Source organism: Harpia harpyja, chromosome 8 (genome assembly GCF_026419915.1).
Source record: "Harpia harpyja isolate bHarHar1 chromosome 8, bHarHar1 primary haplotype, whole genome shotgun sequence".
Taxonomy (NCBI): Eukaryota; Metazoa; Chordata; class Aves; order Accipitriformes; family Accipitridae; genus Harpia; species Harpia harpyja.
In genome coordinates this window covers 17814475-17837386 of record NC_068947.1, presented here as the reverse complement: position 1 = coordinate 17837386, position 22912 = coordinate 17814475, and the positions used below count along the sequence as shown (strand labels likewise).

The following is a 22912-nucleotide window of genomic DNA, read 5'->3' as shown; positions in this document are numbered from 1 at the left end:
CACACGTTCACACTGATCAGTATTATCTAGGAAACAATTTAATGCACACGCACTGACTTTTCCTGCCTTCTAAGTGCTGTTATTAGTTAAATCTTAGGAGAAATCTTCGAGAAACCACTTTAAAATATGCTTTAAACTCTCCTCCCACCAATCTTGAATCATAAAAGTGTCACAAAGCAGCCTCCAAAACCTAACTAAACAAAGCAGCAATGTTAGTATAAGAACACATTTTCTACAATGACTTGAGTGCACTTAATGTTCTCCAACAGAATAATCAAGCTCAGTTTAATAGCACAGATAGATTTAACCACATCTACAAACATGAAGAGGTTTATATGAAATGTAGATCTTGAAATGTTTACTATACCAGAACTTGACTGGTTCTCAGATGGCAGATGGCAAACTGATGTGAAATGATGTGGATCAGATATTAAAGGGGAAAAAATGAGCTGAATGCAAGAGACAGAAGAAAGAGATTGATTATTAAATGCTACAGAAAGGAAGACATCCATCAGTGTTTTCCAGACTGAAAACTGTTACAGAAAAGAAAGAAACAGATAATAGCTCCTCAAAAAACAAACACTCACCCACCTCCCCTTCTCCTTATACACCACCACCCACAACAATCAAACACATAGTGAGAGACCAGATTCTCAGCAGGTACCTACTGAAACCGGTGGAGCTATACCAATTTACTCCAGCTAAGGATTTGGCCCACTGAGTTAATCACTCTTACCCAAAGGAAAATATAAATCCTAAAAATAAATCATTACTAATAATGTGTCATCCAGCTTCCCTATTATGTCTCTCTCCAAAAATGTCATCTTTTCCTGAATACAATGAAGAGCTTTCATAAGCTGCAGCACTCTTTAAAAAGTGCACCTGGCAGAGAGATGAGCACACTGTATAATTATTGCAAACAAATGCCTTTCTCTTACCTTCCCTCTCTGGAAGCACATGCAACATGTTCTAAAAGTCCCCAAAGTTAAGCTCTTAATAGTAATAAATGTTTTCTTTTATTTTACTGTTGTTGTTGTACAAAAGAGGTCTCACTTTCCAGAATAGCATGTGACATGAGTTGGGTCTAGCTTGCAGTCAGCCGGTTATTAGCAGAAAACATACATTATGTAGCTGCCAGAACTGAAAGCTTGTATTTAATTTGTCAAAACCTTCAACTTCTCTGCTGAGATGTAACTCTTTTTAATGGCCAAATGTCTCTGATACTTCATCTTGCAAAGAAATCCAGGTGGTTTTTCCTCCACACACACCCCCAAATGTAGATAAAAGCTTTCCTCACTCTTCTCTCCTGCCACCTACACGAGACGAGCCTGACTCCGCAATGCAGACAACAAACACAGGCACCTTCTCCTACTCCTGGTGCTGCTGTTTTCTCCATGCTCTCCTCCCCCACGCCAGCCGGAGGGGAGGAAGCAGCAGGGGGAAGGAAGGAGGAACGGTACCTGGAAACAGGACAACCTGGCACCTGGGAAAGGGTGAGATCACCCCGCTTGCCTGGCAGAGGAGGGACCAGGCCATGGGAGGGCTTGGCAGAGGTGGGGGAACCAGGGTGGTCGGGCGAGGACAGGGCGACTGCACTACCATGCTGTGGGGCATCCAGCGAAAGGAAGCGGGCTGGGGGCCGGGATGTTGGGGGGCAGATGGGGAGAGGAGAAGGGTCCCGCACACAGCTTGGTCTCCGGCAGAGGGGGAGTGGGTGGGTGGGTACATGAGAGGTGGCAGCAGAGGCACAGTCAGGGTGTGAAGGCACTTCTGAGGCTCATGCACAGTGGCCAGAGTGGAAAAGGCAAAAACTAGTCTGCCTTCCTCTCCCTATATCCATGCCAAGTTTAGCTCCAGCGCTAGGAATTTTACTTGTGTGGTGCTGGCGTGAAAATTTCAGTGTAATTCATGTTTTTCATCTAACATACAACTGATCCCCCAGCACACCGCAGTCTGAGCACTGGCATACGAGAAAGTCACTATGAGGTTCAACTGAAAGGGCTCGGGGTTGTAGACACTTCACCCCACTCCAGGGCACACTCACAGCCTTTACCTTGCAAATCATTTCCAGCACATCTCGTGTGGTGTCCCCAGGACGGATGACTGTCAGAGCAGGCTGGTTGTTCGGCAGGCAGAACCAAGACGGTGTAAAATACTCATGAACCCAAATATCACAGTCGGGATTGTGCTGATGGACACTGCTCAGTGCCACTTCTTTTTCTCTCTAAATAGACAAAACCCATTATGACTCTACCAGCCAAATATGATCTCCTTCTTCATCAATAACAAGTGTAAGGAACATTATATGCTGTATCAAAAAGCCCTCTTATAGAGAAGACGTTTTATTCATAAGCCTAGATTGAAGGCTTGTCTGGACAGGAAACTGCAGTTTTACCTGAGCAGTATAAAGTGTGCCTTCCCACGCCACCCACACAGCTACACTGGTGCAACGCACCTTTCCTGGGATTTCACCCTATGGCTATTGGGAATGCTAGGAATGCAACAAAAAATAATAGTGATAAAAAGAGATTTAAAATCAAAACTTAAATGCACTGTGTTTCCAGGTAAAGCAATCCAAGGCCAACAAAAACGTTGTAGATGCTACAGTTCCTATACCCAGAAATGGCAAAATAGCAAGTCTTAGCATTTATTTTGAATTTACTGTCTTTTATACATCCAAGTTGTGCTCCAAGCTGTAAATCCCCAGGAAGTGGGAGCTGCAGAATCTCTATTTGCTGCAAGTGGGCTCGTGCAGCTAAACCCATATTTGCTACATGAAGAATGTGCCTGTCTTAATGCTGTTTTATAGCTGACTTTCTCTGGGGAAAGAGAAAGCAGTTGTAATTGTGCCTGCAAACGCTGAAGTTCACAGAAGCACATGAGAACAAAACAGAGAAAGCCCTGCACTTCATAGTTGTGCCAACCCTAAATTATGAAAACCCCATATGGCAGCCACAAGGAGCCATTTTCCAGAACCAGCGGCATCCAGGTCCTCCTCTGGGCAAACATTTCCCTGGTGTGCAGTGCCAACACCCCTCTGGGTCTGGCACCTCCAGCTGCGCTTAGGATGCCACACACAGTGAGCCCTTGTGACCATGGGCAACCAGCTCAAACCCTCCCATAGCAGCTACAAGCCCTACAGTGGGCACAGAGGGTCCTCTCCTTTCCCGGGGGCTCTGCGTCCCCTCTCGTGTCCCAGAGTCAACGCTGCATTTAGGCTGAATGCAAATGGTGAGGAAGGAGGCAGCTGGAGAGCTGGTGTTTTACCTTGCCATCCGGGACCGTATCGTCAAAGATTCCCTCGAGAGATTTCTTTACTGAATCAACTCCTTCACCAAACACCTGGGGAACAACAGAGCAACTCTGCTTTAAAAGATGAAGGTGCCTCCGCGCTGTCTGCAGCACACGCTAAGGGGAGAACAGTGTATCTAACATCTAGCATGGAAATCAAACTGAAAAATAAAAACATTCATCTCAAAACACAGAAAAGGAAAATATCAGCTTGTTAAAAGGGAAGGGGGGGTGAAGGACAAACTGGTGATGGGGCACCATGCTGAAAGATTAGAGGCTTAGTGGTCTGTCACTGACTTTCTTGGTGGAGCTGGACAAATTTTATCTCCTTTTGTGCTCAGTTTCCTCACCTGTAAAGTGGGGGAAATGAACACTTCTCCACCTCTTCTAAGGCTGAGAAATCAGAAGCAGCGCTCCGCTTCTGGCTGTTTTTGCACTAAACCAGCTTCCAAAAAGTACTTAGCAAACATTCAAGTACCACAAGTCAGTGTAACCCTTCTCTAATGAAATAAGAGCTGGTAACCCAGCACAAGCCAGAGAGCCAAAATCAACAGGACTCCGTGCAGGAGGAACGACAGAATGGGAATATTTACAGGATCCACCCCAAATCAGCACAGGACTGCATCAGACAGGCAAACAGGGCTGTTACTGCAGCAGAAGCTTATAATTAAAACTAAAAAGTTAAGTTTTATAGCTCCACATCAGCACAGCTTTATGATCAAGTTGCTGGGTTTGGCTGTTAACTATTCTGTACATAAAACAAAGCAGGGACCATGCAGGACTGGAGAAGGTCACTGACCTTTACGGATTTACAGTTTACTGCTTCAACTTGGCAATACTTTGCATGCTACTACACACGAGCAGGGGAAATGTGTTCAGGCACTACATTTAGACATTCTGCTACTTTGTCAAAACTTTACTTTTTCTTTGACTCTCTCCAGTATGACTTTTCTTTAACCTGGAACAAAATCCCTTTTCACGCCTGTGCTTATTGAGGAGTGAGGCGGGTGGGGGTGCAGGGAGGAAGCGTAAAGAATGCATTTATCCCCACGGAAAGAAAAAAAAAGGGTGAGTTCAGGAAAAAAAACAGGTCTGAAGACACAGCATGGGCAGGATCCTAGCTCAGGACAAGGGATTGCACTTGATTAGGGGAAAATAAGTACAAAGCAACAGGGATGCCATAGCACCAGCACAGAGAATTGGGAATGCACTCACAGAGGCATCTGCTGCTTCCCAGCAAAACCCTGAGCTTTTGCTCAGCCACTAAATATTAGGTGAACTTTTAATGTCTTGGTAAAAACAAGCTAAATGATTTTGCAGCATTCATCCTCTGCTAAACAAAACAAACACCCACTGCTGCTTTAACAGAAGGAAGAAGAAATCACAGGGCGCAGAACAACATGTGTCCCAAGCCCTTCTCCCTCCAAAAAGTGAAAGAAGAGAAAGAAAAGCAAAGCCTACATTTCCTGCAATTAGATGAGGTATGGCTCTCAAAAACTGAAAGCTATAATTAGGGATGTTTGCAAAGAATAACAGGGAAGCACCTTCCTACCGCACTGAAACACGTTTTCTAGAGAAAGATCTGGGCAGTGACTGGGTGGAAATGTTTCAGCTTTTGCTTTTTTAAAAATCTGAAGCAAAACAGGGACTGTCTCTACTAAATGCAAAGCTTTTGTTACTTCAGGAAGTTTTCCCCAAACTCAGCTACATTTAAAGTATGCTACAAAGTCATAATTTTAATTTAAAGAAACAAACAAGTCTGCACTTTTTTTTTTCCTTCCAAAGTTGTATCTGTTTTACACTGCTGCTTTGTTACTCCTGAGTTTAGGGAAAGTACCACCAGCAAAAGCAGAAGCAGCAGAAATGCAACAACAATAGAAATGCAACCAGTTCAGCTAAAGAAGGTGTGAACTCCAAACCTTGTTTGATAGGAGCTGCTGTATACTTATCTGTAATTACAGTCACTGATTTTTGAAGAGGATGTGGAATGAGATGACTATACGCCGTGAAAGATTAAACAGGTAAGGTTAAAGTTGGATGTGTAAGTGCTTGATGCAAGTGACTCTTTGCATGAGCTGCATTCTGCATGCTAAGAAATAAGCCTTGAAAATAACAATATCACAAACTTTCACACACTTACCTGATTAATGCTTGGCCTCCCTTGCTTTTTCTTCGAGGTAGTATCCAGCCCCCAAAGAGAAGAAAACCTGCTTCTCCGTTTACTGGCAGATCTGGACATGGCCTGCGTCCTTCTCCTCACTCCGGACTCCCCTGTGCGAGCTGCCACCTGTCAATGACACATGGTTTTAAAATCAAAGGTCGCAGCATCCCACCACACCGTGGCTTACATAATCTAACAAACAGTGGAATCTGGTTTGAAAAAAGAGGCAAATCCTATGACAACAATGTACACTCACAACAGGGACAATGGTGATGCTGCCAGGCTACTTCCTTCTTACTGCAGTTCAACTCACTTCTTCCAATGTCAAACATCAAAAATTAAAATGGACAGTACCACCCTCCCATTTTTTGGCATTTAATCTGAGATATTTTGAAGCAGCCTAATCATCACAGAGCAAAGCCTCAGCACCAGTGAAGCGTTTGGGTTTTTTTTCTTTCTTTTTTTTTCTATCAAGGTTTCAAAGCTGGACACACGAAACCTGAGATTTCCAAACTTATCTGTTGCTTCCAAAAAGCCCTGTCTTTCTCTTTGGTCCTTTCTGTGGAAGCACTCTGGGCATCCTGGAACTGACTAATAACTGCTACAAGGCCAGATAAAGGCTTGCAAATAGGTCAAGGTATTTAAAACCTGCACTTCCTTAAAGATAGCAACATTTGAAGGACTGAGCAAAACACAGGAAGAAAAAAAGCTGAAATGATCCTTTCGATTGGAGCAGTGTTAACTGCTTGGGTACTTGAAAAATGCCTGTGGCAACCCCTTTGGAGTGAAAAGATATTTGCCTTTACTGAGACCAAATATCTGGGGAGCGTTTCCCAAGTGAGGAAGCTCTGGTAGAAATTAGTGCGACATTAGTCAGAGGTGAAGTGTTTAGGCCAAAGTTTAAGCAGATTTCCCATGTGGAGGTGGCCTCAGGAGAGCAAGCTCCTCTCCTGTGAAAAAGGGAGTGGTAGGAGATGGCAGGTATGAACCGGAGCGCAAGGCGAAGCTAGACAGACAGACAGACAGACCAACCCACCCTGCCGACTTGGCTGTATGCTTCCTGGAACACCTTTGTACTGGATTCCCACAGCCGAAACTAGCAAAATGTGACTGTCGTTCGGCAACCCCAGCGGGAACACCCAAATCTCTGAGTGATGCCCCAAGCTACAGAGCTGAGAAACTGGTTGTTTGGGTGCAGCAGATACAAAAACCCATATAAAGACAGGACAAACAGAAGGCTGGCTTGTGTAGCGAGGGAACTGTCGCTATACTAGTAATTGTGTTCTCCTTGGGAAATGTGGAGAAATCAAGGAAAACGAGAACTTAAACACTACTGCAAGCGTCTCCATTTCCAGAGCCTGGACTTGTGAGACATTTCTTAACTGTATCTGGGACGTTTGTGCAGAGGCACCTGGGAGACTTAGCACATCCTCTGACTAATGCACTGAGGAACATCTTCAGGAGAGCTAGGGATGCCATGCTATCACCATGCAGCACCCAGCTCGAGTCTGAGACTCACTGCACCATCTCCACGCTATTGAGGGCAAAGGAGGACACGAGAGTTTGCTTAAAGGAGAAGAAAGCACGTGTCTTTTCCAACACAACATACTCAAAACATATTTTTTTTCACTTGGCTCTCAAGAGACACCAGCATGAAGAGGCAGACTGTTTTTCAGGCTAATGCTCAGTGCTTTGCTAGATGCAAAAAAATAAGCATAAATGCAAATTACAGCCCGCCACTTAAAAAAAAATATAAATCCACCAGCAATTACCAGGATGATGACGCTAATCTTTTCATATATAAAAGAATAAAAACGCCCCTGACTGAATTACAGCTATAGATTCAATTGAAGGGTACAGCTGACATCTACAAGACAACAGTGGAGCTCAGCTATTTTTGTGAAGCTCCAGGAGTCCAAGCCGAAACTACAGGAACTTGATTTAAATTCATTAAAAAACCACCACTTTGCAATACATTTCCCTGTATTTTTAAGAGCTGGGTTGTTACATTATTTAAATTTAAACAAGCATTTTAAACATTATTTGCCACACCATAAGTAGCAGAGAAGAACGTTTCCCCTCCCTTGTGGAGCATCAGGTGTTGATCACTGCAGACCGGATATTAGACTGATTGGTCAGTAGTTTCATCCATATGGTAGAAAGCAAGCCATGCCCAAGAAGGTCTAAGCCGACACTTGCTGAGGGCCTCGGAAAGACTCCCACTGACTTCACAGGACTTTTGGATCAAGCCCATGTACATGGACATTAGAGGTGAGCCTGCTCTTGTAACAGGAAGATTTGTTTATAGAAAGCATGTTTATAGTACAGATCTGGAAATTCAAAATCACACGTTTAGGAGAAACATAGTTCTTCCATAAGGCCATGGCTTGCAAGCATCTGCTTTTTAATCTATATCCAGGACACACACCCCTTTCAGGAAGCAGAATATTTTGCACACTAAGGTAAGGGCTCACCTCCCAGGCACAGACTGCTGTTTGTCGACGTGATCTCTGCATTGGACATGTGAAGCGATTTGCAGGTTGGCAAAGATGACCCCTGGCCTCTGTTCAAACTTACCAGTGCATGAAACGATGAGACTGAAAAGATTCCAAGACGACCCATCACAACTTTTGTTGGACGGCTGGCAAAAGCAAGCAGTCTTTTAGGGTTTGGGAGCTCCCCTCCTTGGAGACTAGCCAAGTAACAGCGGTACCGAAATAGGTCCATCTGGAACTGTTCAAGATTTTGTTCCCAAACGAAGATCTGTGTACATCAAAGATTGAGGAGCAAGATGCACAAGAAGAGAAGGGGAGAGGAGGAAGGACAGAGGTAAATACCTTGAAAAAATTCTACTGTTCCCAGTAACATACCTTTTTCACCAATGCTGATCTCACTCAAGAAACATTGATCCCCCTTCTTTCCCACTCTCCCCTCCCCTCCCAACTCCAAAAAGGATACAAATAATAAAAAAGTTTTCATTAGATGGAAAACAACGTTTTTATGTTCATGGCATTTCTTCTCCTGGGATAACTGCTCCTTTGATACAATGCTATTAATAGGATTAAAATTTCATTTTTAATTTTCTTTGTATTCCAGGATTCTCTTCTAAGTAGTCCCTTAAGAGGCTTCTTTCATGCATCAAGGACATGTGAGAAACAAGACCACCAAACCCCACCAAATTACACATACAGAGAGCCCCAAATCAGCAACCGCAGCAGCAGCATTGCTGTAAGCATCAACGGAGCTCGCCATACTTGAAAAAGTGTAGTACTCTGGGGATAATTAATCTTATCAGCAGAAGAGCACTATAATCAGCCTATGTAAGGACTTATTTAAATAATTCAAATTGCTGATAGGAAACAGTTTCAAAGCATTTAGAAAAACTGTTACATAAAGAGAGAGACTGCTCTGCCCTCTCACTGTGATTGACAGCCTTTGAGTGGAGCCCTTTCAAGAGAAGCAAGCATCTCCCCCCTCTCTCCCCCCTTCTCACAGGCTTCCAGGGGGTACGAAATCTCTTTAGCTTAGTGCATTAGGGCCTGGCCGCTCGCGATGGTTTGCATTACAGGCGCGTTTGGCAGGCGTGGTAAAAGAGCTACAAACTAATGAAGCAGGAGCCATATGTTAGTTTCCTAAAATAAGGTGCTGCTGCGGCAGCGGGAGACATCTGGCTCTAGGCTCTCTGCTTCTGAAATGCAACTATGTTGTCCACTTGAAGTCAGAAGGAGCGGTCCCGAGGAGCAGGCAGGGCTGCAGCCATGAGGTCAAGGCAAGCCCTTATAACAAGCAGAAACCGGGGATGGCTTCTTCATCCCATCTGCCAGAAGATGAACCAGCCTCTTCCACACTTAAGACAACAGCTAGAGCAGCATTTGTCAGTCTATGACCAGCTCTTCCCCTAAGGCATCCTGCTGCCATGGCCTGGTAGCCTCTTCACTCCCCTGAAGCACTCACTCAACCTCCGAGCAGCTAGCCAAATCCCTTGCATGCAGGCCAGAAGACAGCCCATGCTGTATCTTAGTGCACATTGTTTGGAGAAATGGTGCAACTAGGACAGCCAGCACAGCTCTCCTGCCAACACATGTCCTGCCTGCTCTGGGGAGCTCTGCCAGTGCACACACACGGCACAGTGGGAGCAGACAGAGGTACCGCTACTCTGAAGAAAGCCTTAAATATTTGCTAGGGGCTTATTTCACATAAGCAAGCTTCACATAAGCAATTACCTGATCCAATATGGTCTTCTTCTTCTTGGAGTCCGTTACTGAGGACAGCTGCATTTCACCCATTTTCTTCATCTTCTCATCCATATCAATCTTCTGCTCCAGCTTTTTTATCTCTGTTTTCAGGAGCTTGACGGTGTCCTCTTTGTGATGCTGCCTTGCCACTGCGGTTGCACAAGCTGAATGGATTGCCGTGATCCAGTTCTCCAGTTCGGTCTGGCTAGAGGTCTGAAGAGAGGGAAAGAGGGGGAAAAGAAGTCAGGATCCTCTTTAAAATTGATTGGAGATTAACAAATGCAATTCCAAGGAGTTTCCTTTCCCTTTGATCTTAAGATTCAAAGCCTTAAATCCACTTACGAGAGAAGTAATAAAAACCCCATCATTCTTAAGCAGGCCATTTTTAACTCAGCACTAGGCATTCAGCACTTGGAATTACACCTATATCTGTGCTTTGCAGCTGTACAGCATTTCCCAGCAAGGTCTCAGGAATTACCTTCCTTGTTCAATGCAATGCTGCCATAATTTGTAGCTCAACATTTAGTGATGTTTTCTAAACTCCCAGTTCCTTAAGGCAGGGAATGTACCAGCCTCTGTGCTCTTCACAGTATGGAGAGCTTTTTTGGCATGCAACAGTTAGTAATAAATTAATGGCATAAAACCTGACCATGATATCTATGAGTACCGTTGTTATGATGCACAGAGAGACAAGCTTTCCACTTCTGAAGGTCCCAAAGCACTCTGAAGACAACCCTGTTATCATTAAAGGCAGGCTCATCACAATTTTTACAGCTCTAGTACTGTCCCTTCCCAAGCTTCTGTGTGACAGTTCGGGAAAAGGGAACACTTCCCCTCCCCGGAATTGTTCAAGGCCAGGTTAGATGAGGCTTTGAGCAACAGGTATCCCTGCCCATGGCAGGGGAGCTGGAACTAGATGATCTTTAAGGTCCCTTTCAACCCAAACCATTCTATGAGATTCTATGATTCTATGAGATACTAGGCTGGGGCACGGGACACCAGCACATTTTGCTGGAAGAGCACTATTCTGATTAGAGGCTTTTGACACAGAAAGAAGAATATTTCAAAGCATTCCTTTTCCAGACTTTCAAAATAAAAAGTAAATCTTCTTAGCCTTCTTACTAAACTTCACTCCTTTTTACAGTAGGTTGCAAAACAAAATTTACAGCCAACTCAGGGTTGCAGCAGACTTTCTCTGAGTGTCAGCCTTTAGCAGTAATCACACTGGTATTTGGCTCATCGCTGAAAAAGTAGCAAGGTGCCAAACCACCTTGTTCTAATTAAACTTTCTGATGATACCTGATCTATTAATAGACAGCACAGTATGACTTCTCCAGTTGCTAGCATAGATAAAGAAGGTCATCCTCACTGTTCTCCTGGTGGTCACAACTAACAGCAAAGGACATGGCTTACTGAAGCCAAGGAGAGATTCCCACAGAAGCCCGACTCTGGAAATCACATATGCACAGGCTGGACTTCAGGCTGATGCTCCCAAAACTTCTGTGGTACTGAAGCAGGTGAAACTCACATGTCCCAGAATGACATCACTTTCCTTAGCTGAGGTTAGAAGTCCTAAGCAGAAGATAGGGTCTACACTGGAAAGACCAATCTCTTACTCCCAATTTTCTTGTCTTCAGTTGGCACTGTACAATGTATATTGCTTAAATTGGTCAAGCTCCCTGCCCAGGTAATAATATTAACAAGCTCTCATTCATAGACAGGGGCTTACAGTGTCTTATCACAACTGCCGAAGACATGTCGAGCCCCCCTTGCTGAGGAATTTCTGCTGAAAATACAGAAATTATTTGCAGAATGGGAGACACTTTGCCTACAGTCAGGTGGTGAAACCTAGTCCCCAGTAGATAAGAGAGTAGCACTGGACTTATGAGATGGTATGTTTTGTTAATTCCTAGCAAAATCTTAACAGAGGTCATATTTTTATCTTATTTAATTCTAAAATGTTATCTGTATACCATTAGATTCAGTTTTCTTTTTAGTCTCCTGGGGAGAAGGAGGGGAAAAAGCAATCTGGAATGGATTTTAGGAGCTGAAGACTCTTCTGGTAGATGAGTAGGCAAGGGGAATCACTCTGCTCCTCAACGGAAAGGACCACATAAACAAGCTGCAAACATCTGATACATAAGTATGTGGTGTCACATGTTGCTCTGAGCTCCTGGAAAATGCATGTGACATATGCAAGTAATGGATTTGTGTAGGCACAATAAGAACTGACTGAGCAAGGAACCATCATGTAGGAGGTACGTGATGTCTCTAGGTGCAATGCAGTGGGAAGGCTTGTTACAAGATGTCCAATATCTGTACGCATTACAAAGCAACCCTATTTGTCCCTAAGTACACAGTCTACATAGGACAGAAATAGCCTTGTGCAGGTCTGTGGTTTCTTCTCATCAAAACAGCTACTACAGCACTGTGTTATGTGTGGACGGACATGTATGACATGAGCAGTTAGGTAACACTGCTCAACAGCCATACACGTGCGTTGGCCATTCTGAGCGCAGCAGAGCAAGCCCTACAGCACAGTCACTCACACATTACTTCCACCACTGCAGCTGGTCTCCTTCCCTTCTCCCCAAACCCATCCCTTCTTTCTCTTCTGCTTCGCTAGTGATGCATGGGGTTCTATGGCAGAAGGGACACATCAAGGAAAAATTTCTGCAAGGCAATATAAATGATTGTTTTTCATTTGAAAAGGCTCATTTTTGCTTTTTCCCACAAAGTTACATGAAAATCAACCCATGGCATAATGACACAGGGCTTTTAATGAATAAGGCACTGTGATGCCACAAAAGAAATGTACTGAATGTGACCTTTTGACCATTTAGCATCCGCTGGCATTAATTTTATAAGAATGAAGGTTTTTCCTTAGAAAACTGCATGGAAAAGATTTTTGCAGCTCATATCAGTAGATCAAGAGGAGGTGGTTCTCCACAACCTTTCAAGCACACACTGAGACCATAAGTGGAATGCCAACCTAAAAATCACTTAGGGAAGCAGCAGGTCCCAAAATACAGAAAACTTTTTCAGTGAAACACATCAACTAATGTATGGTCTTTGATATAAGTACTGGATTTTTTTCAGACATACTCTGTGAAATTCAGACATTTCTATTTTCTGATTGAAAAAACTAAACATGCACTTTCAGTCTCCTCTTGGGCAACAGCAAGATGTTGACTAAGGTCTGTATGAACAAGGGGCAACTGGATTCTGCAGTGCCATTGGGAAAGCACCTGGAGGTCCAAGTATCCCCTTGCATTTCAAACTCCTCTTGGTCTTGTGAACTCCTTGAGCCTCTCCGCAAGGTCCCATCTTTGATACGTCTCTTACGAGACGCAGATAGTGTCACAGCACATTTAATGCACTGCTGTATGTCCTGTATGGTAACTGGCCTGGTCTGTGTGTTATAAGCATGCTGTCAAACCATGCAAAATTCACAGTTTTTACAGGGATGTAAGAATATTTCTTAAGTCTTACTTTGTTCCAACCATCTACACAAAGAGGGTCCGGTCAGTCAATAAAACCAGCAGATCTGACAGTGATTTACATGTGGTAGTGTGTCTCTTGAGTGGCGTTTACCAAATATATCGTGTCCTTCCTCTAGCGCTGCCAGAGGAAAATCCCAAACCTATTGGAGGCAGCAGGATTTTTCCACTGATTTCAACCAGAGCTAAGATTTCCTCCTTGGTTGGAGACAGAAAAATAAAACAAATTTGTAAAACCCTCGAACCAGACCAACCTGAAAGAGGAAAGCATCCCCAAGGGAGTTGCTGAGACAGAAGACAAAGTCCTTCTTGGGGTGTTCAGGCACCGCTTGCACTATGCTGTTTTCTACCCAGACAGCGTGCTTTGGGATGCTGTTGTGGTCAATGCCAGATCTGCCATCAGTCTCATAAAAAAACAACGTGCATCCTAAAAGAGACAATCATGTATTAGCAAGCAACACATTTAAACGTAACGGCCGTCCTGCATCTATCCAGCACTAATACTTGGGACTATAAATCATCTGTAAAACTGTCACAGGGATGAAGAAGGATTTGCCAGGGCCTGTTCGGGTTTTTAGCCCCACAGTGGAGAGCACCAGCAATGGCCCGGTTTTTAGCCTGACCAGGTGGTGGTTTCCACGCCATGGGGGCACACCATGAGCTGTATGGTACATCGAGCTGTGCCCCAGCAGGCCATTTTGTTCACCCTAGGATTGCTAAAATAGAGCCACAGACACGAGCCTAGAACTGCATGGGCAGTAAAATACAGCCCCAGATGAGAAACATCATCATAAGTCCCAAAGTGGGGGTCCCACGGCCACCCGGTCCCACCAAGGGGACAAAAAGGAAGATGCAGACGTGAGATAGCATCTCCCCTGACAGTGCCGGACAGCTGGGAGCCGGCCTCGGAGCAGACGGGCCCCCAGGCAAACCTTCATGGCCCTGCCTCAGCCTCCTGCAGCTGCTACAGTCCCTGCAAGGCAAAGATCAAGCAATTTAATTACTGGATGCAGATGAGTAACTGGAAGAAAAATGGGCTGGAATGAGCTGTGCTTACTGAAAGACTGATGTACCAAAAAAACCCAACAAACAAACAAAAAGCATAAACCAAATCTTTATTCCACTGTAACATTTCAGCTCTGACTCACGGCGATATGACCAAAACCAAAAACGCATTTTCGCTGGGGACAGCAAACAACCTGCTTGGTTTTACAAAATAATCTTTACAGTTCTCTGGGGTGGGGGAGGTATAGCAAGCCTGCAATTTGGGAGAGTGCCAAAAAAGGGTCTCCTTCTCTCCCTCCCACCTTCCCACATTATCTACAGTTGTTTTAAACTAAAACTGGCACATTGTTTCTCTGCCACTGGAAACAGCCCTCTCGGTGCAAAGGGATGCCCTGTTACCCAGCCCCTCAGAAAACTATTTGCAGCCAAACAATAGCAGCTGTTAACTTCAAAGCCTCGTTTAAACACTAACATTATTAAAGCACAGCAATCTAAGGAGCAAACACTCCACTTGAGTCAAAGCACTTCAAAATAACATTGCCTCCCTGCTCATCCTTCCCCTTTTTCCTCCCAGATGGCCCTTTGTTTGCCTCACAGCAAGACCTTCCTGCCGCAGGACCCCCCCCCCAGGAGATTAGGGCTCCCCACTGCCCCTGACCCCTCCCTCTCTTCTCTTTCATTTCCCCAATCTCTCTAACCACCCCAAGGAAGAGCTGGCACCTAACTTTGCTGTTGGTTTTAAAATAGTCCTGCCAATTTAAAAAAAAAAAAGAAAAGGTGCTCTAAAAAAAGCACTCTGGGGAGGACAGGGCTTTAACCATACAGAGCTTTTTGGTAATCCCATCTACAGCAGGAGACATGGCTCTGCCTCCCCTGGCTCACAGACAAGGCCCGTCGTGGTGGAGGAGAGCGATGCCAGTCCCAAAACCCTGCAAGCATTGCTTCCCGTTTTACTGCTGATGCAACCGTGTGAAGATTAGAGGTTGCTTTAGGAGGCCCGCTCCCGAGTTTCGCTGCTCCGTTGACATTTATGTGCATTTATAAGCACTCAGACCCCAAACGGGGCTGGAGCTTGCTCCTAGGAGGAACTGCAAAAATTCAAAGAGAAAAGGGTATGTGGCCCAGGCAGCCGAGGAGGCTGGCAGAGCAGCCAGGTGCCGAGGGCTGCCCACCGCAAGGTGGGTGATGCAGCCAGAGCCAACATCTCCCAAGTCACAAGCCAGCCTCGATGACCAAACCATGGCTTCCTGTCCATACCGTGAAAGTGTTGCAACTCGCTGGGTGTTTTATACTCATGAAGCACATCTCAGAGAAGGACGGGCCAATGGCACTAAGCACAAGAGTTACAAGACAAATGCACGGAAAGACAGAGCCCCTGTTTTGATGCAGGCCAGTGTCATCACTAGCAAACTCCCACTGTGATGTGCCTGCAGCTGCACGCAGGTATTTAGTTTGTCAGCAAGCCATAGACATGCTTCTTAAAGGAAACACCCAGTGCTCAGAGAAGCCACCCTAGGTGGTGCCAGCAGGACTCGAAGTAGGGTATGAACCCCACTTCAGTGCAGCACTGTCACGTGTCTTGGACTACACACATGCCATAATGTGAGCACATCAACAACCATCGAATAACACCCCCCCCGAAAAACATCTGGACCACTTCCTCATACTTGATGTTAATTATACTGAAGTTCACAGCAGCTTTTGTTAAGTCTAGGCTACTGGTTTCTTCATCTGCAGCAATGTACAACCCACAGGACACTGCAGACACCCATCTGGATAAACCCTTGTACGCTTGCTCTGTACCTTTCAAGGAAACCCAGTAGTGCTTCCATTTCCTGCGTGCGGCCGACTCCACTTTCTTGTTCTTTTTGTGCACCAGGAAGTTTTTCACTGCCAGAGCGCCGGCTTTCCGTACCGTGCCCTGGGCAGCCGTCAGGAGGATGTCGGACTGCCCCGGGGAGCTGAGGGTGCCGCTGCTCTGCTCGTCGCTGAGGGCAGACCCAGCCTCCTCCAGGTTCTCGCTGTTGGTGGTGCTCATCTCCAGCTCCCGGCGGAAGTTCTCGTAGACCCCCTGGCGAAGCCCATCGCCCGTCGAGCTGCTGCCGCTGTCGCTGCCGATGAAAGCCCGACTGGCCGTCGGGGAGTAACTTGAGTTGGTAGCATTGGAGCGCCTAGAAAGGAGGTCTGTGTCGGTGGCTGCTCCCTCAATCCCACTGTCGGTGAACTCGCTCCCCTCACCTGCGTTGACGTCCTAGTTGCAAGAGAGACACAGCGTGAGATGAAGAGCCTGGCCAAGGCTGGCCTTCTGGAGACACTGACAGAACCCAAAATGCCCAAATGGCACCACATCTCTTCACACCCCCATTTCGTCTGGCACTGGAAATCCCTCATCTCTTTTTCTTCTGAAGATGAACAACTGGAAGAAAAGGTATGGTAGGCAGAACTTCCAGCATAGTTTAGGAAAGATCGGTCACACACACACACGATTTCAGGTGGTGCCTCTACAGCCTTAGCATTTTGGAATATAAGATGCAGCATCATCTGTTTACATTAAGCTAAGTTAACAGTGCTAAAGGTTTTGCAAAAGGAGAACATATGGTAGCAAAAACTGGCAGTGTCAAGAAAAGCAGCAATCAACCTACGCATTTTAAAAAGAAAACATTGATATTGTACATTCACACCTACAGCTGAAGATACATTTTAGACATCCCAAGATTGTCATTTGCAAATTATATAACTAAAAAGGTACTTTTTTTTCTCCTGAGAAGCTAACGTATTTGAGATTATTTCTGTTTTGTGTCACTTCTACATCACAAACCCTAATGATGGGCCAGAATCCCATGCTGATAGACCCTGCCAAAATACCGCAACAACAGAAGACCCTTCCTGGTCCCCAACAACTTGCAGTTGAAGGGTCAGAAGAGACAAGAATATGGCCAGCTTGAGCAAGACGGGAAAGAACATGACCGAATTCAGGTTTCGAAGTCTTAGTGGCTCAGCTTGCCCCCTGCAACAAGGTTAGTGCCCAAAGGGGGCTAACCACTACAATCTCAGCACTCAAAGGCATCTGTGGCAGTTTTTGAAGGAGGACAAATAAAGGCTAAGACCTGTAAGCGGAGAGAAGTATCTTATGTTAGATACTCAAGAGAAGAGGGAGCCAGGGAAGATGATGCAAAGAGGTGAGAAATATGGACAAAACAACAGGAATTTCAGCCTCTACCTCTCCTGTAAGAGCAGCTGGTGCTTGATTTACAAGTTTTAAAAAAAATGAGGAGACTCTGAAAAAAGGTGGCAGAATGCAGTGTTTATTTTGGGAGAAAACAAGCTTCTAGGTGTTGGTTAAAGCACGAGTTTTCTACGCATCCAAGAGCAGCTCTGTAGAAACCGAGAAACCCTCCACCGAGCTCTGTTTGAAACCTTCCTCCGGTGGAGCAAGAGCTGGATGAGGAAACCTTAGGGGGAGGGGACGGGTGTTGCTGAATTTGACTAACTTTTAAGGCATTAATTTGTAACGGATGGGCTCGTTCTTTATAAAAGCTACCTCTCGAGGGAGACTTGGGAGTCCAGTTGGAAGAACAAGCACTTCCTTCCCCACGCAAAAAGCACAGTTATCCTAGTCAGTTTGGTTGTTTAATGCAACACATAGTGATAGACAAGCTGTTCTGGACAGGACAATATTCCTCTACTCCCACCACATGTGAATGAGCTGAGCAGGGCTTCCTGTAAGTGCAGTCATCTACCCGTACAGAGCAGTTTTCACAACCATGTGTTTTTTTCTGCTCTTCCAATTCACTTGTTTTTTGGAAGCCAATTATCTTCCCATCTCTTGCAGCACAAGGAGGGATATCTGGAGAGGAGAACTGGTGCTGCTCAGAAACCAGTGTTTACAAAACACTGCCGCAAGCAAGTTTTTGCACTCCATCATGAAAAGCTGGATGGTGCAACTTCTGATGACAGTGCTCCATCTGAGACCCCATGCATCAGGGAGCCAGGACTGGCATGGCCGCTTGACGCTAACACTCCCGAGGCACTGCCTCTCTGCCAACATAAGCTACATTGGCATAAAACCAGAGCACCAAAGAAATGAACTGGATCCCCCATGTTCACTGGGATAGTTATTCCCATAGGATGACTGGGGTTTGCATTTGTCTTCTAGGGCCTTCTTCCTCCATAATTTTTTTAAAGGGAAGAAGTGTGTCACTCGTAGAGCATAAACAAATCTGCAATCTGCAATGAACATTATGTAATAGTGGCAACAGAAATTATTTGAGATTTTGAGATCTTTATTTTAGGTTAATGATTTAATAAATATACAATCTGTCTCATAATTATTTTAGCCATGCAATACAAAAAGTGTAGAGTCAACTCCAAAATTTTAGCTGATGTAACTTTTAGGAAGCATATCTCATGCTTTAACTAGAATTAGTCAGTTTAAAAAAATAAAGAGCTACTAAAACAGACCACCAACTTGAGGGAGACAGGATTTGTAATTTTGCCAGCCAGTGTATGCACAAAACTTTCTTGGTGCTTTTTAGCAGATGGAGTATTTTTCCAAAAACAGAAGTGCACCTAGAGATGTTCAAGCACAACGCTGCAGTGCAGGCTCTCAAGGTTCCTCGTGCCCAGTGTGACACAGCCTTCTTCTCGTGTAACCTCGGTGAGACACAGCATTAATGGCCTCAGTTTCCCTGTCCGTAAATGGGGATTATACTCACTGACTGATAACATGGGCATAACAGCTTATTATTTATAAAAAAATTAAAGGATGGAAAACTCGGAGTGAATGTTATATATGCTCATGAGCTTAAATTGTAACACATTTTGCAAATTTCTTTATAATCTTTACCACAATGCAAGTGATAGGCTGGATGGGTCAAAAGATCTTTTCAGCATAATGCTGCAGCCCTGTCCCTAATCTCCCTCTGCTCCCTACACTCCCTCTTCCTCTCTTAAATATCCCGTATCAAAGACTTCTTGCCAACTGATGCAAGCCCTTTGGTAGGAGGAGGGTCTGAGCATACAAAGGTCAGAACTGTTCAAAACCTACAGCCTGCTAATATAGTTCACGCTCATGGATTATGAAATGTGGCATTGAGTGAGCTTAGCACTTTCGGAAGTCTGTTGTATGAGAAGATCAATCTCGGGGTTAGTAGGGTTAAGAGCATTCATTGCACAGGTCTCTGACTTCTGAGCTCCTGCTGCAATGTCAGCTCGTTCTCATCGGAGGGTATCAAAAGCTCTCAAGAAGCAGCCAGCATCTGCTCTGGCTGTCTCACAGTGCTGTAATCCACACACTAAAGGGCATTCAATTAAGAGTTCAGCAGAAAGTACAGAGGTTTAGTATAGTGCTTCTGTAGAAATGTGCCGAGGCTGAAGCGGTAACACTCCCAAGCCAAGCAACAAACCATAGCAGGGTTTGATGAACACATCACTGGGGGCACAGAAATACTCCTGCAAATTTTCAAATGAGGATGCTGAAAGTTAAACATCCCAGGTCACACTGTGAGCAGCATTGCTGTTCGCTGATGAGATCAATGTGGATACATGGGCCCCTAGCTTTGGTGTCCAGCTTCAAAGTACCTACTGACATGGCCACCACAGGCTACTGCCCAGAAGCAAAGCAAACATTGTGTAACCCTGATGAGAGCTATTTAAAAATTACTCACGTTTCCTGCTCAGGTTCTCAAAGAGCCCCGCGGGCAACAGCAACGTCTCTCTCCCAAGGAAGACTTATTACCATCCCAGGTCCATGACGGGATACACTACAGAGGCTTGCTAACGGAACAGGCATTTCACTCCTCGGCAGAAGGAGTTCCCAACCAAAGACTCTTGAGGCCAAGAGTGAACTGCAGACACAGCTCAGCCTTTACCCCTCTGACTCCTGCCCAGCATCCCTGCAGCTCTCCACCAGGATGCTGATGGCATGTCCCAGGCACATCAGGGGAGCTGGGAGACAGCTGAAGACTGCAGAATGCACGTTTCCGAAGCCCACAGTTTTGGACATTATACAGACATTATAACAAATCACCAGCACATTACTCCGGACTTGTAATTGCTATCATCAAGGGGTTCTGGTTTATTTCACTGGTTAAAACCCCCAAAAGTTTCATTCAGCTCTGTGTAAGATTCAGGACACTGCACCTGATATTTTGCACCTCACCAGAGATCTTGTGGTTTGTATTTTCAGGCTGGCAAACAGCTGCCTCCACACAGAGGAATATTTTTGCCCGGAAAGATGATCCCAGGAACCAAATGCAAGACTGGAACCAAAATCTGTGCTGTCCTGCTTAGCTTTCCCACTGGTGTTTACCTAGCTTTTGGCCTGAGAGGACAAGAGGGCAAAGCAAGAGGGAGGTGGAAATCATTAAATTGGTCACACCAAGTAGAAAGCATGTAGCAAAGAAAAGAAAGCATATTTCCTCCAAGACAGAGAGATGGGGGAAGTTGTGGGAATAGCAGTTCTTGGCATTTTGCAAACACAACAGGTCTTAGACCATAGAGACAACAAACTGAATAAAGAGGGGGCTTTGTCCCTTCGATTTAAGATTGCTTTGTGGAAAAGTAGGGAGAAAGTTGCCTAAAGACCACTGGCTGAAGAAGGGAACTAAACAGGCTCCAGAGACTGTGCTGCACTGTGTGCCTTGATGGGGAGGTGGTAAGTAGTAGCACAGCTTCCACCAGGATCTGGGATCCCTGCTGCTGCTGAAGATGGCGGAGGAGCGGCACCATTTCTTACCCTGGCAGTGCTACCATATCGGTTGTAAATGCCCGGGGTTTATGAAAGGAGGTTCAGCAGACAGTAATGGAGGGAAAGAGGAGGGAAAGGTGGAATGTCCGATGCCAGAGAGATATGCCACAGAATGAGAAACCAGAGACGGACTGAATAGTGCCATTGTTACTGACAAGAACGCAGCGAGGCCCAGCAAGCAGGCCACGTGCCAGGACGGCTATAACAGCCCTAATAGCATTCAAGTGTAATGAAGTGGAATTATCACAGCCCCATCAAATGCAGAGAACAATTTAACTGATGAACCAATTGGGTAAAATATTAGTGAAAGTATTAGCAACCCACTTAAATACATGTTTTTTCCTCACATGAACACTGGCTTTCATGTGAAGCAAGCCAGTGGGGAATAAAGCTGTAATGCAAGCTACATCAAGCTAATGTACTTGGTGCTGTAGCTTTTGCATACTCACATGTCCCCTACAGCCACATTTGTTAAAAAATTCTTGCTAGATTTAGGAGATATACAGAAAAAACCCTTTTGCTTCAGAAAAAAGGTCTACCTTTAGCTAGCAAAAATAAGGCAAGAAGTTTTGGGGCAGGTTCCAAGTGTCTTTGTCCCCTTGTTGAACATATTTGGTACTGGCCTCTGCTAGCAAAAGACCACTGGATGGGATAAGCCTTGCCCAACTCTCCAGCTCATGACTGAACACATTCAGAGCACTTGCAGTAACGATGCACTTAACAAACTTCCCACCAACAGCCCTGTTACAGACACTATTGAAATGGCGTGTTCCTGCTTGACTGACAGCAGTGATTCATGGGCACTTTAGACACATGGGACTGATTTAGTAGGAAAACTCTTACTTCCCTAATATAAACAGTTCCTTATGTGGTTAATAGTTCTTTCTAAATTAACCATTAGATTAAAAGTACTTGTTAGTAAAAGGCAACCGAGTGGGTTTTTTTCTTGGAAGGGGCTCCCTCCAAGAGAATGCATATCCTCTGTTCCCCGTCCTGTTTAGCAACAGAGCAATAAGGTGTTCACATTCAGCAACAGCCTGAAATTGCACATAACCTGTCTGGTTGCTAGTTAGGCAAGCACCACAGAATACATTTAAAATACATGGGTAAGCAGCCTGATGGTTTGCATGCTTTTATGTGCCTCGTGTCTCTTTGAAGCTCCTACGTTGAAACAGATTGGCCTGATAAGTTTTTCCTCTCTTCAGTACTGACTTTTGCCATCATTTGATGGTCAAGGTGGTCTGTTAAGGTATGACTTGCTCCAAATCAAAATAAAAACCTTTCTCCAGAGTAACGTGAACACCTGGTAATGAATGCATTAGAAGACTTATCTGTCTGAAAAAGAGTCAAAACATTCCAAGAAGCAAAGATAAATCATAAATTGCAACTTTTCAGTGAGTAGGAGAAATGGTTTTAAAGCTGCAGTGAAGAAACACAAAAGGAACTCCATAGCTCATTCTGTCTGGGAGGAATACAGTCCTGAAGACTGTTAACAATCATACTGAATCGTGTCCACATAACTCACTGTAAAGTCAGCAGGATTATAATAACGACATGAAGGAGATCTGCTACCGCAGCAAGGAACAAAGCCCCTCAACCAGATGCTGGGAGTTGATATGAAAGAAGGTTTTAAAGATACCTACAGGCCTGTGTACAACAGGACAGTATTATACACGAAGGAGCAAGGATGCACCAGATTGACAGCAGGCTTTGGAGAACTAAACTGAGAGCCACAAATCAACACGGGCCAACTGCAGTTTTCTGTTGGATTGGTTGGGTCTTGTTTACACCTCCTACGAGGGTTCCCAAGTTGAGTGAGGTACAGTTACAAGCCAACTGCAATTTGTATGTGGATACCAGACTGAGATGCTGGGTTTGTTACCTTTGGGAATTCAAAGAGATCAGATACTGGTATGTACAAGCAGCATTGGTTCCTACTTCTGTGCACTCACCGTACTGGTGCAACAGTTCT

The 22912-nt window shown here is 44.9% G+C and overlaps 1 protein-coding gene across 11 annotated transcripts in view; it reads right to left on the bottom strand.

Moving 5' to 3' along the window:
- TIAM1 (TIAM Rac1 associated GEF 1) overlaps nucleotides 1–22912 on the bottom strand; it is a 193102-nt gene that overhangs the window by 51230 nt on the left and 118960 nt on the right. For all 11 annotated transcript variants that reach the window (XM_052794134.1, XM_052794126.1, XM_052794130.1 and 8 more), the window contains 7 exons: nucleotides 15996–16443; nucleotides 13442–13614; nucleotides 9676–9900; nucleotides 8030–8215; nucleotides 5432–5578; nucleotides 3268–3342; nucleotides 2054–2224 (listed from right to left, as the gene is read on the bottom strand). In XM_052794134.1, coding sequence (XP_052650094.1) covers nucleotides 2054–2224; nucleotides 3268–3342; nucleotides 5432–5578; nucleotides 8030–8215; nucleotides 9676–9900; nucleotides 13442–13614; nucleotides 15996–16443 — 1425 coding nt within the window. The remainder of the gene's footprint in view (nucleotides 1–2053; nucleotides 2225–3267; nucleotides 3343–5431; nucleotides 5579–8029; nucleotides 8216–9675; nucleotides 9901–13441; nucleotides 13615–15995; nucleotides 16444–22912) is intronic.